This window comes from Pezoporus occidentalis, unplaced genomic scaffold (assembly GCF_034315485.1).
Source record: "Pezoporus occidentalis ecotype Australia unplaced genomic scaffold, CSIRO_AGI_Poc_V1 ctg202, whole genome shotgun sequence".
NCBI classification, from domain to species: Eukaryota; Metazoa; Chordata; class Aves; order Psittaciformes; family Psittacidae; genus Pezoporus; species Pezoporus occidentalis.
The window spans coordinates 578,568-591,912 of NW_026913879.1; the positions used below are offsets into that span (position 1 = coordinate 578,568).

The window sequence follows — 13,345 nt, forward strand, 5'->3', positions numbered from 1 at the left end:
CCCCCCCCCGCGCCGCCTCCTCCGGCCCTGAGGGAAGGCCCGCGGCCGCCCTGAAGGGAGGGAGCGGAGCTCCGGGGTGCGCCGGGATCAAGCCGGCCCCACTCGCGGTGTCCCTCCGGGCAGCGCCATTCCCGGGGGGGGTTTATTGGGGCTGTGCAGCCTGGAGAAGAGAAGCTGCGTGGGGACCTCGGAGCAGTTCCAGTGTCTGAAGGGGGCTACAAGGATGCTGGAGAGGGGCTGTGCATCAGGGACTGGAGGGATAGGACGGGGGTGATGGGTTCAGACTGAAACAGGGGAGGTTTAGGCTGGATACAAGGCAGAAGCTCTTCCCTGTGAGGGTGCTGAGGCGCTGGCACAGGGTGCCCAGAGAAGCTGTGGCTGCCCCATCCCTGGCAGTGTTCAAGGCCAGGTTGGACACAGGGGCTTGGAGCAAGCTGCTCCAGTGGAAGGGGTCCCTGCCCGTGGCAGGGGTTGGAGCTGGAGGAGATTTAAGGTCCCTTCAACCCAAACCATTCCATGATTCCATGACTCTGAAGGCACACTGGCGCATGAGGCCCCTTCCTTCACTGAGGGGAGGACACCGGGCACAGTAGCAATGCCCAAGAAATGAAGGTGATCAATAGATAAAGGCTGTGGTTGTGCAGCCTCCTCTTCCTCCATCCCTTGGTTGCATAATCCATGCAGCCTGTAACATCATATGTCTGTTCACATGTATGAACATGTATATGCACTATATACGTATGCATGTCACACTAATAATCATTAAGTGGTGGTGATGTATATCAGCAGATAATACAGAATAAAGGGACTGGACTTTATAGATACTACCTTCAGCACAAAGTACGGTATATTAGTGTATAATGTGTATTACAGGGAGCAGTGAGAAGGAAAGGATGAGGGGTTACCATCACTGTTATGAATTCCTAATATTTGGTGTTAATTCTTAAAGCAGACAGACACCACTGATGCTTTGCCGTTACTTTACCATCGGTGAAGGGATAAAAAAGCATGCCCCATGACGTCTTCCTGCTGCTTCAAAGACATAAACCAGCTGCTGTTACTTGTTTGGGTAAATACTGTAACATGAGTCCCCACTGTGCACACCGGAGACAGGTGAGTGATGCTGGATAAGAGCCTTGAGACTAAAGATTTGATGAAATGCTCCTATTATGATACTTTACAGCCTGGGGAATAGGGAAGCTGGTTACTTGATCCTCTGCTATACCTGAACCTCATTGTTGCAGCTTTTAATAACTGAATATCCAGCCTGCCTATAAAGGTGCCCCCGAGGAAAGAATGATGGGACTAGAATTAGCATTCAGAGCTAGAAATGGGCAACAAGCAAACTGTTTTCACTCAAGAGCAACTGGATGCGTATCAGGTACAAAACAAACTAAATGGCTGTTTGGACAGAACGTTGAATAATGGCAAATAATGGGGTTTTTAAAAAATCTCTCTTAAAAACTATGAATTAGGAGTACTAAACTACAGCAAAGATTTTACTAACATAGTTTGATTCTTACATCTAGAAGAAGAGTTATAAAATACTCTTAATTATGTGCCAAAAAGAAAGAGCTTTAATGCTTGGCCACATATATTGCAGTGTAACTCCATTTAAGCTGCTATATGGGAAAAGTTTGGGTCAGTGCATGCTAAATACCGGCATTACATGTTATATCTTTTCTTATTTCACAGGACTGCACATTCTTTACAAGGAAAGAAATACTGAGGTGAGTTTTCTATATGCATTTTGTGGGTAAAAGACAGAGATTGTTATAAAGATGAGTTACATATAGGGTGAGGTATTTAGAAATAGTTTGGAAATGGATTTACACAAATTCAGAGTGATACCTTTGGGAAGCCAGAGCATTTTTGTTGCCTTTTTGTGTACAAACTCTCTGGTATCTATCCTAAACTGAGCCAGAATCCTAAATTCTGTATTAAGGTACCAGTCTCTCTCTAGTTAACAGAGATAAATGTAAAAGGTTATATCAGTGCCTCCTTTGCCAGGGACATCCACATTCCTTTCACCTTGTTTTATGACAGATGCTTCCAAGTGTACTGTTATTCTTCAGAATACTTTGCCTGCTTTATGAAAACCTTCATGACCGTGTCAAATTTTCTTCATGTCTTCTTATAAATGATACTGCTCTAAGATGCATTGTTCCCAAAGCCTTCAGTCACCCCATCAAGCACTCCGTTTAATCTCTGGCCAAAGGATCTGACAAAGACAGGCTCAGTATTCTGCTCATGTAAGACTGAGAATCTTCACTGAAAACCTGAACTTGTTCTCCTCTCATTAAAATCCTTACTCAGGTAGTAACACCCACACTATTGAAGTTGCACTTGCCATTCTTAACCATTTGGTGTTCCAGCAGAAAGGGAAGTGCTCAGGTTCTGCATCTCTCAAGATGTCCCCACTGTTTTTTGCTAATTCAGCTGAAGGTAACAACCTTGTCCAGAGCACGTCCCTCTTTAGAACCTGCACATCTGTGTATGAATTCTAGACAGGATAAAATGTGAATGGTTCTGTAATAACTGAAATCTAAACCTGTCATCTTTCCACACCGTAAATAGATGCCAGAGCCATAACTGTGTCATAAGACATTTATTATTGATAAGGATCCCTTTTAAGGTTCTGCCCTATTGTTTTGTTGGTAATGGCTGTTACCAACAGCTTATTCCTTACTCTAGCACGAGAACTAAAGGAAACAGCATCCTGAAAGTGTTGGATAAATTAATATCCTTACACACATTTTCTGTCTTTTGACCCTGAGTTCTATGAAAAACAGGAAGATACTCAGGGTGGATAGAATCCTGCTAGAGTTAGTTCCAGATAGCTCTTCCTGCCCATGGCTTTAGGCATTCGGGGTTTTATTCTGCTGTTTAAACTGAATCTTTCATGCTCCAGTTTAAGCCCATTTTTTTTGGTCACATTCACTGTGGACTCAGAAAATAAATCCCTTTTGCCTTGCCACAAGCATTTCTCTGTTTGGAAACTGATTAGGTGGACCTGCATGTGGAAGGTCTTGTGCCTTGTTCTCATAAACACAGACACCTAAGTACACCCAGTCGTAAAGCAGAAATACATCTGAAACTGTAAAATTCTGGTTTCAGATACACGGTATCTAGTGGTTTGGCTGCCTGACCTGGGTAAGCATTTTCACCTGATTGTTCCGTGAACATGAAAGGCTTTGCATTTTTCACCAGTTGAAGAGTTCTTTTTAATACTCCCTTCCACCACCACCTACAGAGCACACTAAATGTTATTTAGTGACTGATACCGATCTGGTAACGCACGCAAAGCGTGAGGAGTGAGATGGAAAAGGCAGTCCTGGAAAAGACACACTGCTCCTGGAGATCTACAGAACTTGTTCCCTAAACAAATCTTTCTTTCTGTTGCAGACTGTTTTACAGATACCGAGATCTAGCCCCACAGCTAGTTCCGCTCGACTACACACATAAACCAGACGTGACACTTCCCTATGAACTCATTGGCAGCATGCCAGAGCTAAAGGTACACAACTGGAATCGAGTGACACATTTCGGTTTAATCTAACCCTGTTTGAATAATTTATCCACTACTAATTGCTGGGAGGCTGAAATACAAAGAAATTTTGGCTATTGAAGTCAAAAGGCTTTCTGGAAGCTTCTAGTGATTCCCGAAAGCGCTCTGAAACGGCGTAAAGGTTACAGAGGGCTGCAGCTGTGTCTACCTCTGCCTACAAGAACAGAACAGCAGAAAAGGGAGCACTTGCCAAAAAGAGGTTACAGCAAAAATAATCTCGCTCCAATTGTCTTCTCTGCAGTGAAATAAATGCTGGTAAAGATGACCTTCCCCTGCTCCTGTGTTCTGTTTCCCAGGACAACCCGTTCCGCCAGCGGATAGCAGAGGTTTTCTCAGAGGGTGGAGATGGCAACATGACTTTAGATGATTTTTTGGACATGTTTTCAGTGATGAGTGAAATGGCTCCCAGAGACTTGAAAGCTTATTATGCTTTTAAAATTTATGGTGAGTGAGATGTGCATTAAAAAGTCAACTTTGGGGAGATCCTGCAGCTTCGTGTAGGGATGCAAAATAATTCGTTTTGTCACCATAATGATGCTAGTTAGACATGTTTTAATACAGCCTTTCATTTCATTGCATTTGAAAGTCTCTTCCCTCTCCTAAAAACTTCTGGTCGTCTTTACCCTTTTGTCTCTTCTTTATCTGGGGTTAGGGTTTACTCCAAAATTTACAACCTGAAATTATCTGCAGCTTTCAAGAGCTGATAAACATGTAAGAAACACTTGTGTCTGAGGGACTGCTTGGAAAAGTGCAGCACAAGCGATCTGGCTGCCCATAAATACGCTGTGGGGTGGTTTTGGTGTGAGGAGCACACTTCCAGCATCGTGCTCCAAGGACAAATTGAAAGATTGTTTTTCTTTTTGCAGTTACTTTCCTTATGATCGGCTAAAGCCAAAGAATACATCAACCAACCAACAGCTTTTTCTCACCATTTAAACTGTGCATGATTCAGCCAAGGTCTCACAGAAGTAAAGCCCCACCAAAACTGCACAGCTCGTTCTCTTCCTTCGACTTAACTAGCTCTTGCTTTTAGTTCAGTAGTAGTGCTTTACTAGAGCAATTTAAGGATGGCTAGGCTATGTTTAGCCATGAAACTATTCACAACCGTTCCCCTTAAGTATGACGGGGGGGATTATTCCAGGATTTTTAATTTTGTTTCATTTTTACACAAGCAAGCACAGATAAGCATTTCTGATTTGAAATTTCTCCTCGTAAATACATCATGCCCTGGGAACCAAACCTTTCCTGTTAGGGCTTGGCAGTCGACCACGTCAAAGGGCTGAGTTTTGTCACTTTGAATCCCTTTTGCTTCCTTTGCCAGATTTTAACAACGATGACTACATATGCAAATCTGATCTGGAGAAAACAGTCAACAAATTAACCCGAAATGAACTCACCCCAGAAGAAGTGAGCCTCGTATGCGAAAAGGTGATTTACGAAGCTGACGTGGACAACGATGGCAAGCTGTCTCTGGAAGACTTCCAGCATATGATAATACGGGCTCCAGATTTCCTTAGGTAAGATCTGCTTTGCATTTCTAACACAAGATTGATCTTATTTTTTTTGTCAGAAGTCTCTATAGTGTGTATTTTATGTCTCCTCAGTCACTGCAGATCCCTGACAGTAGCAGTAGAGCTGTCCACTGGGTAAAACAGATGCTTGAAAAAGCAGGGAGGCTTCTTGAGTTGCTTTTGGAGCCTCTGATAGATTTTAGACATTTAAGTCCTCAACTTAAAATGTATTAGCTCTTAGGCTCCACTGAGAAGTATACGAGATGGTGCCTGGCAGAGTCTTACTGTGGTTTCCGACACACATCGTGCACAAAGCAGCACTCAAATGTTGCATTTCTTAATGTACAAAGTTTCCAATTTATAGGATTAATTGTAGTGAATCCTTTTAATTGATCGACACATAAGTGATCATTACTTCCTCTTTCTTTAATAGCACATTTCACATTCGAATCTGAATCTAGTGAAACATGTGGAGGCAAGCATTTCCTGAACCTTCAAAAACTATTACTGAGATCACCGTCCATGAGGGAGCAAAAGGAAGGGAGCAAAGAGGACAACTTCTGGTAACTGAACCAGTTGCAGAACTCTCTCTTTTACCTCTTTAGAAGGAGCAATTCATTAAGCTCTTCATCGTGATTTCTCTGTCATTTATCAAAATGTCTATTTTCCTTGCAATGTAAAAAAACTTTATTCCTCCTCCCTCCCCCCAGCTAAAGCAAATCTGACCTAGACAGAGAGGTGAGAAATAGATAGCACCAGGTAATAAAGGAACTTGTATCAAACTATACAGAGAAGAGCTTTCTACTTTCAAATTTATAATGAGAAGTGAACATATTTCCAAGGACAAGAGAGCCTCCCCCAGGTTCCTGTCCCTCCTTTCTATTCCTATAAATAATCCTATTTCCCACACAAGAACCTGCATGCACGAGTGATGAACAGGACTGAAACTAAGTTGGTAAAATTCTCTTTTCATAAAGAAGTTTATTTATGCAGTGCTCAGGGTCCTGTACAACAGAGTAAAAACATACATACTGTAATAAACAAGAGGTCTGGTTTTCATACAAACATGGAAATCAAGGAGAAGTGTTTCAGAAAGCAGTTGCCATGTGGGAAGGGTGGCAGCCAAAAGTGGTCATTCTAAAAAACACAATTTACACTTGTTTTACAAAATTCTGGGATGCATTAAGTTCCCTTCAAAGCAAAGCCCTAAGTCCCAACTCACGCCCAACGTAGAGCATCCGATTCCTGCAGAAGGGCTGGAGAGCCCAGCCCAAAAAACTTGCATTGACCACAGGAACAAGATCTCCAACGATCACTGGAAGAGATGGGTCAAAGAATAAGGCAGCCTGAAATAATCAGACTGCACGTTACCATCAACGTTCAATTGAACAGCTCCTTAGTTAATCTAGAAATGAAGACAGAAGTTAGCCTCATTCCTTCCCAACCCCTCTGAGCTTCTGGTACTAATGGAGACCATCCTCCACGCAGCTGTTTGTCCATTTCCTCTCCAGCACAGACACCAGCCAGTTCAAGTCCAAAAGAACAAGAAATCATGGTAGATTTTGAGCATGATCATCAAGCCAAAGACACCACCACTACAATCATCATCCCCTAACAACTGTCAGCGAGATGAGCAGCATCTCACATGAAGGGAGACACCAAAGAAGTTTCAGCAGCAGTAAAGAGACTTACAATAATCCATAGGATTTATAAATCTGAGGCTGAAGGTCTGATGCTGGCATAAGGCTCTGATGTCAAGGAATATGAGGTGTGCCCATTGGTACAGGACCAAGACAACAGAAGTGTTAAAATGGCAGTGTTCAGACTGCAGCTCCCCTTTTTATTGACAGACGAGCTCCTGACCAGCCCACACCCAAAGGGGGTGAAGACTATCTGAAATATTGCAACCAGCCTCAAAAGTAAGGTCAGCCACAGAATTCTGTGATCCTCATTAAAGGAAGGGAGTTTGAGAACATGCTCAAAAATGGGTTTGTTTCCCTACAAACCAAGTGTTACTCCATTACCTGAAATTTTAGTGGCATTTAGACACTGAGAATGTGCAGGAAGCAGAGTTAGTTTTTCAGATCCACTGAAATTCCTCCGTTACACAAATTCTGTATCTGATTGAAAAACTTTTCTCCCTTAAAGAAAGCTCAAACACGTTACTGGAGGTATTTACACAGTACCTCTTTCCAGACTCGTGTCTTCCAGAACTTAAAACCCACAGTAATTTAATTATGTGATGGAAACATCAACTACATATCGTCCTTCTCCAAGATTTGATGTCCACATTTAGCAACATGCGGTCAAGTGTACGTACAACTGCAGTTTCTTCAACCTTTTACTGTCTTACATTTGCATTTTATGTTTCATATTGCTTGCTCTGATTTAATATTGGTGTAGAGACCGTAGACCCCAGAAGTACAGTGATGACTGTAATCACAGTAACTATGAAACTTCCTGAGTTTGGGCAGTAATGTAGTTGTTCATGGAGTAAACCAAATCATGTCATAAAAGGAAAGCACGCTATAAATTAGGTACATAAACATGTGCAACAACCAGCACAGGCTGAAACAAAAGGTATTCACATACAGAACTCATTTTGAATGAAAGAGTAACTTCAGATTTAGAAAATGAGGAGTGAAAACCACAATCCCATCCTTCACGTTTTATCTACTTGGAAATGAATATAGTTTGCTTTCTCACTGCAAGACAAGTTACCAGTTTAGATACTGCCGCCAGGCAGCATCATGGTGGACAGCCCACGGCATCAAGTTAGACCAACCACTTGTTTTTCCAGTCCCTTTGAAAAAGTCTGGCTGCAGCATCTGGCTCTACTGAAGTAGAAGGATGGATGTGAGACAATCCACATTTACTACCAAGCCAGAAAGAAATCATTAAACAGACGAGTTTTGTGCAGGAAAACAACATTCAGCCCATGCCTTAATGACCTCCCCACCTCTGCCTCAGTCATTTCTTGAAGCGTGCACAGTGTTTCTTTAAAAGCATCCTCATCTCAAGATCAAAGTGTTGCTTGCCCAATCTATAGCTCTGCATTAACGATGCTTTGAAGCACATACTGACTAGAAGGCTCTTCAGTAGCTTAAAGTGATTTATCCTACAGACACACCAGCGTGTACATCCCCTATGGTGCACGGTCACCAAGTCCTCACACTAAAAAGCCACAAGCAAGCAAAAAAAGAAACACAACATCATAAGGTTCTGGTTAGAGGGAAGCTCTATGTATGATTTTAATCACGAACAGAGCTCACTGTAATCTGCTCTTTAAACATAAAAGGTTGGTAGCACAGAAAATGCGTTTTTATAAACCAGTAACTTCTGCAGGAAAACTTCCTTTTCTATTCTAGAAAAACAGGCAATGCTCCTGTTGAGCCCAGCTGCATGCTGCAGACTCCTAGTTTCAGTCTGAATCTGACAGATCATTAACTACAGCAATACTCAGGAGCGCTCCTTTGAGGCCAGGCTGTAATACCACAAGCTTGGAGAAAACAAAACTGGTGAGTAAATTCATTAACTTTAAAATCAGCTTTAATTTTACCCTTGAAGTGCAGTTGTTGATGTAAACAAAGCATGTGAACAATTCCAGTGAGTTGCAGGACACAGCTGATACGGTTGCTTGAATTCAATACACCATAACTGCAATCACTCCACAGCAGACTTTGAAGGAGATGGCTCTTCCTGGCTCCTTATGTCAGCCTAATGAAGTCAGGCTTACAGCCTCTGAACTGACAGTAATGAGCTATGGAGGAGCTTTACTTGGCTGTTACATTTTACACATTGGAATGTACTAGACTGTGTATATCAGAATAAATACATAGACTATTTCCACTGAGGACTAACACCGTCTGCACTGCTGCTCACCAGCGACAGCTTTGCTGCTGCCTGAAATCCGGGTCAGCAGCGAGGCAAATCTCAGCTTCACAAGGTTGCTTTGCAGAAAGTGTTTGCATGTGCAACATTCCTTTGCGTACGTGAGCAAAGTGCGCGCGAGGCCACGCCACTGGAAGCAGTGCAATACATGTTCCTGTCACGATATAAACTGAGCTATTACATCATGACAGATCTGGAGTTGTTCTCAAGTGGAGAAGGAAAAGCTGGAATGCTTGAGTGAGTGTCCCTGCCTGAACCAAGGCCTGTTTCTCTAAGAACAGACCACAGACCATTCGCACGGGACTTGCCGTAGCCATTGCCTCCCCTGAAACACGTCTGAACATCTGGAGTTCTTAATTAAGCACAGTCATGTCTAACAAGGAGAACATAATTCCTGCTGGGAAGGAACCATTCCATTTACAGCACACTTTGGTTTCTTAAAAAAATAAGAGATTCTTTCGAGGAGGGTTATTTTTTAACTTCAGATGTACTCGTGGATTGTCCACAGTGACACAACTGTAACAGGCAGATAAAGGGGTTTTCTCTATAGCAGCCAAGAGGTGGAGATCCAGAAAGCTTCCTTCTACCTTCCAAGAAGGTACACGCCTCTACTGCTCACAGCAGCACAATTCTTTGCTGTCTAGAAGCAATTGTTCTATATGCACCTCTAGACGTGGCTACACACACGTCTCACCTACACATACCTGTACTTCACTAGTACTGGCGTTTCCATCTCTTGTTTTGGTCGTAACTTCATCTCTCCATGTTGGATATATCATGGATACAAACCAGAAGGTAGAAGCCTGCCAGCAAAGGTGCTGTAGCACAGCTCTCAGGTGCTCTGCACTCCCTCTGCTAGACAACACGGTCCGGGGCAATCTGACAGAAATGAACTTGTTTCGTCTCCAAACTTGAAGAGTCAGACAATTCCTAAAAGAACCAATTCCTTACTCGTACGGTCGCGACGTGACAGGGTTGAGAATGCAAAGTCCACAGCCAGAGGAAAGCCCGCTCGGAGCAGGCAGAGTCCAGCTCAGGGAGCAGCCGCTCGGGTTAAGGCCGTGTCCCTCACAGAAGAGCACATCGGAAAAAGCTGCTTTTCTTTTGCTGCTCCGGGGTGATTTTGACGCCCTGGTTGCTGCCCTGGGGGCTGTTGCCTTCCTGCAGACACAAAGAGTATTTTGTTACTTATCCAGCAGAGAACTGCAGCCACTGCCTTCAGCTCTAGCACCCGCTGCACCCATTCTCCTGCCTTCCATGGGCGCAGAGGCAGCCAGGATAAAAAGCCCCCAGTAAATGCTCAAACACGTAGGAATCCACAGCAAGACCCACACCTCTACCCCTTCCTTTCAAGAGAACAGAGAAGCTCACCCATTGCACCCACCTCCTGCACTGCACAGACAGTTGGTGGTAAGCCAAGGTCAGAGCCTGGCCTGGCAAAACTAGGAACTAATTCCTCTGACATTTGGTGCACTCCCCATGTAAAAGACCACAAAATATTTCTTCCACACTCTTTGGCTTTGGGGTTGTTTCCCACTGAAATACAACGTGGATGAAATAAAAGTTACTCACCAACTTCTTGTCCATTTTCGCTTTGATATCTCTTGCCAGAGTGAAAAATGCCTGCAGTGAGTGCAACAGTTGGGTGTTACATGGCAAATAAGATGCACTCAGGAACACTTTTGCTTAGCAATGAGCTGCATTCCCAACCTTCTATGTACACCGAGCTCCTGAAGAGCCAAGTTCTCAGCTTTTCCCCCCCTCCTCTGGGTTTTTAATGCTCCTTTTCCAACTCCCAACCTCCCTTCTGAGCCCCAAACCCTGCCCAGGCCACACCTGCAGGCCCAGGTCTATGGAGCAGGAAAGTGCTGCCCGTTATCAATCACAGCAGTGATGCAAAGACACGAGCCAAGGTTCTCACTTTGCTCTCAGCCCCCTGTGGCACGTCCCATATTAAATAAAGGAGCACAACGTTGGGCAACGAAGGTCTTCACAGGACATTTCATAGCCCCACACAGCACCGAGTGCTCCCACCCCATCTGCACAAGCCAATGAGTCCTGCAAGGGGCAGGGGGGGTCCCGGTACTCACGTTCTCTATGTTTATATTGGCCTTTGCGCTGGTCTCCATGAACTTAATCCCGAAGCTGGCAGCGAGCTGCACACAAACCAGTTGCAGGTGAGAACAGGAACAGCTCCAACCTGAGCAGCAGCACAGGGAACAGCTCCAACCTCCCCCCCCGGCGTGATTCATGGGAATGGGGGGATTTGCTCAAGCAGAACAAGCTGCAAATATTGGGAACTGAATCTCCTTCCTGACAGCATCGGCTCCCACCGGCTCTGCTCGGCTGCTTTACGCTGTAATCTGCTCCTTTGGTGTATTTGCCCTTGCGTGGACACCTTCTCAGCCTTGTAGCATCTGCAGTGTGCAAATGTACCACCTCGACCTCAACTAACACCTGATGCTGCAAAGACAACCCGGCCTCCTCATCTCAGCAGCTCTCAGCCAAGGAGAGACGCTTCCTCGATGCCCAGCTCCAGCAAACCTTTTCTTCCTTTTGGCTCAGGAAACCTCCAGGCCGTTGCCTGGCACGTGGCGAGCACAGAAGGGACACGAACCCTTCCCACAGACCCAGCTTTTATCAGCGCAGGACAAGGCCCTGCAGCTGCAGCTTGGGGAAGGCTCGATAGCTCCACCTGGAAACATCGCCCCAGGCCCGACACCGACAGCTGCTTCCACCCCCGCGGACCAGCCCGTGCTGCGAGGGGGTGACGCTGCAGCACTCACCTTCTCCCCTTGCTCCCTGGACACTTGTCTCTTGTCATTGGCATCGCATTTGTTCCCCAAGATCATCTTCTCGACATCGGGAGAGGCGTGCTGAGACACAAACACACCACAGGCTTTGCCCCGGGAGCCCAGGCACGCACCGAGGCCCTACCATGGAGGTGCTGGTGCTCAGCACCTCCCAGGGATTTACAGCCCATGTCCCAGTGCGTGTCCTGCACCACAAGCGCTCCCAGACCACTTGCAGCAGCAGGAACACATCACCCCTTGGGTCCCCTCGTCCCCCCCTCAGTTACTGTTCACCACAGCATTCCAGGAGTCACTACCACTGATCTGCACTCCATTTGGCTCCCTTCAACTTCAAAAGGAGCTCAACGCATCTGAAGCAATAAAGCTCCAACTACTTTCGTTGGCAGAAACAGCACCTTTACCATTCAGTGAGGAAACAGAGAAATTACCTCTTCAATATTCCTGACCCAGTTCCGAATGTTCTCAAAGGATTTCTCATTGGTGATGTCGTAGACTAACATAATGCCCTAAAGAGTAGAAGGAGGCAGCTTCAGCGGGTGTTACTTCAGACAGGAGTTAAAGTTCTCCTTTCACAGCACAAAGCAGCCACTGAACAACAGCTACGCTGGAAACCCTTGGGTCACGGTGCCGCCTAACACAGCCGCGGCTGCTCGGCCATGGAAGGTGCCCGGGACGCGTTCTCATGGAGGGGCCCTGCCCCCAGGCGCTCCCCCACTGCCCCAGCACCGGCACCGGGTAAATACAGAGCCCGTCCCCACGCTCCTACCATGGCTCCCCGGTAGTAGGCGGTTGTGATGGTTCGGAATCGCTCCTGCCCGGCGGTGTCCCTGCACCGGAGAGAACACGGGGGTCACGCAAACCACCGGCACACGGCGGCTACAGCCACCAGAGTCACTGGGGGCACCGGAGCTGTCTTTGGGGTTCTAAGAGCTCCCAAAGCGCACAAACGCAACCAAAACTTGGCAGGAACGTGGCCCGCGCGCACCGACCCGGACACGGCTCTTACCATATCTGCAGCTTAATCCTCTTGCCGTCCAGCTCTATGGTTCTGATTTTAAAGTCAATGCCTGCAAAGAGAAGGCACCGAGTCACGGGCGGAGGAGCCCCGGGGCCGAGCGCCCTCCCCCGCCGCTGCCCGGCGGAGCAAAGCGGTACCGGCCCGAGGGAGGGAGGGAGCGCGGCGGGCGCTCACCGATGGTGGAGATGAAGGTGGCGTTGAAGGCGTCCTCGGAGAAGCGGAAGAGCGCGCAGGTCTTGCCCACGCCCGAGTCGCCGATGAGCAGCAGCTTGAAGAGGTAATCGTACGTCTTCGCCATGTTCGCGGGCCCCGCCCCTCCCGCGCCCGCCGCGCCCTCATTGGCTGAGCGCGGTGCGCGTCACAGCCGACTCCGACGGGAGGAGCCCGGCGCCGGCGCTCCCGCTGCGGGCGGAAGACGCGCGAGGGGCGGGGCGGATAAACTGACGTCACGCCTGGGAGTGACGTGTTGGGGCGTGACGTCACCCGACCGGAAACGCTACAAAGAGGCCGCGAGAACGCGTTGGTAACTGTGAGAAACGGTTTA

At 46.5% G+C, this 13,345-nt stretch overlaps 2 protein-coding genes across 3 annotated transcripts; one reads left to right on the forward strand and one right to left on the reverse strand.

Moving 5' to 3' along the window:
- The first annotated feature begins 708 nt into the window (after window positions 1-708).
- Window positions 709-5,726, forward strand: CIB3 (calcium and integrin binding family member 3). Of its 2 annotated transcripts, none has more exons than XM_062618727.1 (6): window positions 709-1,381; window positions 1,696-1,730; window positions 3,406-3,517; window positions 3,865-4,012; window positions 4,890-5,085; window positions 5,513-5,726. In XM_062618727.1, exons 1-6 carry the CDS (start codon window positions 1,331-1,333, stop codon window positions 5,532-5,534), a joined length of 564 nt encoding a protein of 187 aa, XP_062474711.1. In that variant the 5' UTR covers window positions 709-1,330; the 3' UTR covers window positions 5,535-5,726. The 2 variants fall into 2 exon arrangements, with proteins under 2 accessions (XP_062474711.1, XP_062474710.1); XM_062618726.1 differs by having other exon boundaries at window positions 709-1,113.
- Window positions 5,727-6,035: 309 nt separating this feature from the next.
- RAB8A (RAB8A, member RAS oncogene family) lies at window positions 6,036-13,193 on the reverse strand. Its single transcript, XM_062618728.1, has 8 exons — window positions 12,976-13,193; window positions 12,790-12,850; window positions 12,550-12,610; window positions 12,212-12,289; window positions 11,757-11,846; window positions 11,061-11,126; window positions 10,543-10,593; window positions 6,036-10,131 (listed from the first exon to the last, which is right to left on the reverse strand). Exons 1-8 carry the CDS (start codon window positions 13,097-13,099, stop codon window positions 10,039-10,041), a joined length of 624 nt encoding a protein of 207 aa, XP_062474712.1. The 5' UTR covers window positions 13,100-13,193; the 3' UTR covers window positions 6,036-10,038.
- Between the last annotated feature and the right edge of the window lie 152 nt (window positions 13,194-13,345).

What these genes read in the sequence shown, in the direction of transcription:
- RAB8A (XM_062618728.1), bottom strand. Translation starts at nt 13,099, where the DNA reads ATGGCGAAGACGTACGATTACCTCTTCAAGCTGCTGCTCATCGGCGAC. An exon ending in AGGATTAAGCTGCAGATATG is followed by an intron (nt 12,611 to 12,789) that starts GTAAGAGCCGTG and finishes TCTCCGGTGCAG; the next exon opens with GGACACCGCCGGGCAGGAGC. An exon ending in CGAAAATGGACAAGAAGTTG is followed by an intron (nt 10,132 to 10,542) that starts GTGAGTAACTTT and finishes TTGTGTCTGCAG; the next exon opens with GAAGGCAACAGCCCCCAGGG.
- CIB3 (XM_062618726.1), top strand. Translation starts at nt 1,009, where the DNA reads ATGCCCCATGACGTCTTCCTGCTGCTTCAAAGACATAAACCAGCTGCT. An exon ending in ACAAGGAAAGAAATACTGAG is followed by an intron (nt 1,731 to 3,405) that starts GTGAGTTTTCTA and finishes TTTCTGTTGCAG; the next exon opens with ACTGTTTTACAGATACCGAG. An exon ending in CGGGCTCCAGATTTCCTTAG is followed by an intron (nt 5,086 to 5,512) that starts GTAAGATCTGCT and finishes TTTCTTTAATAG; the next exon opens with CACATTTCACATTCGAATCT.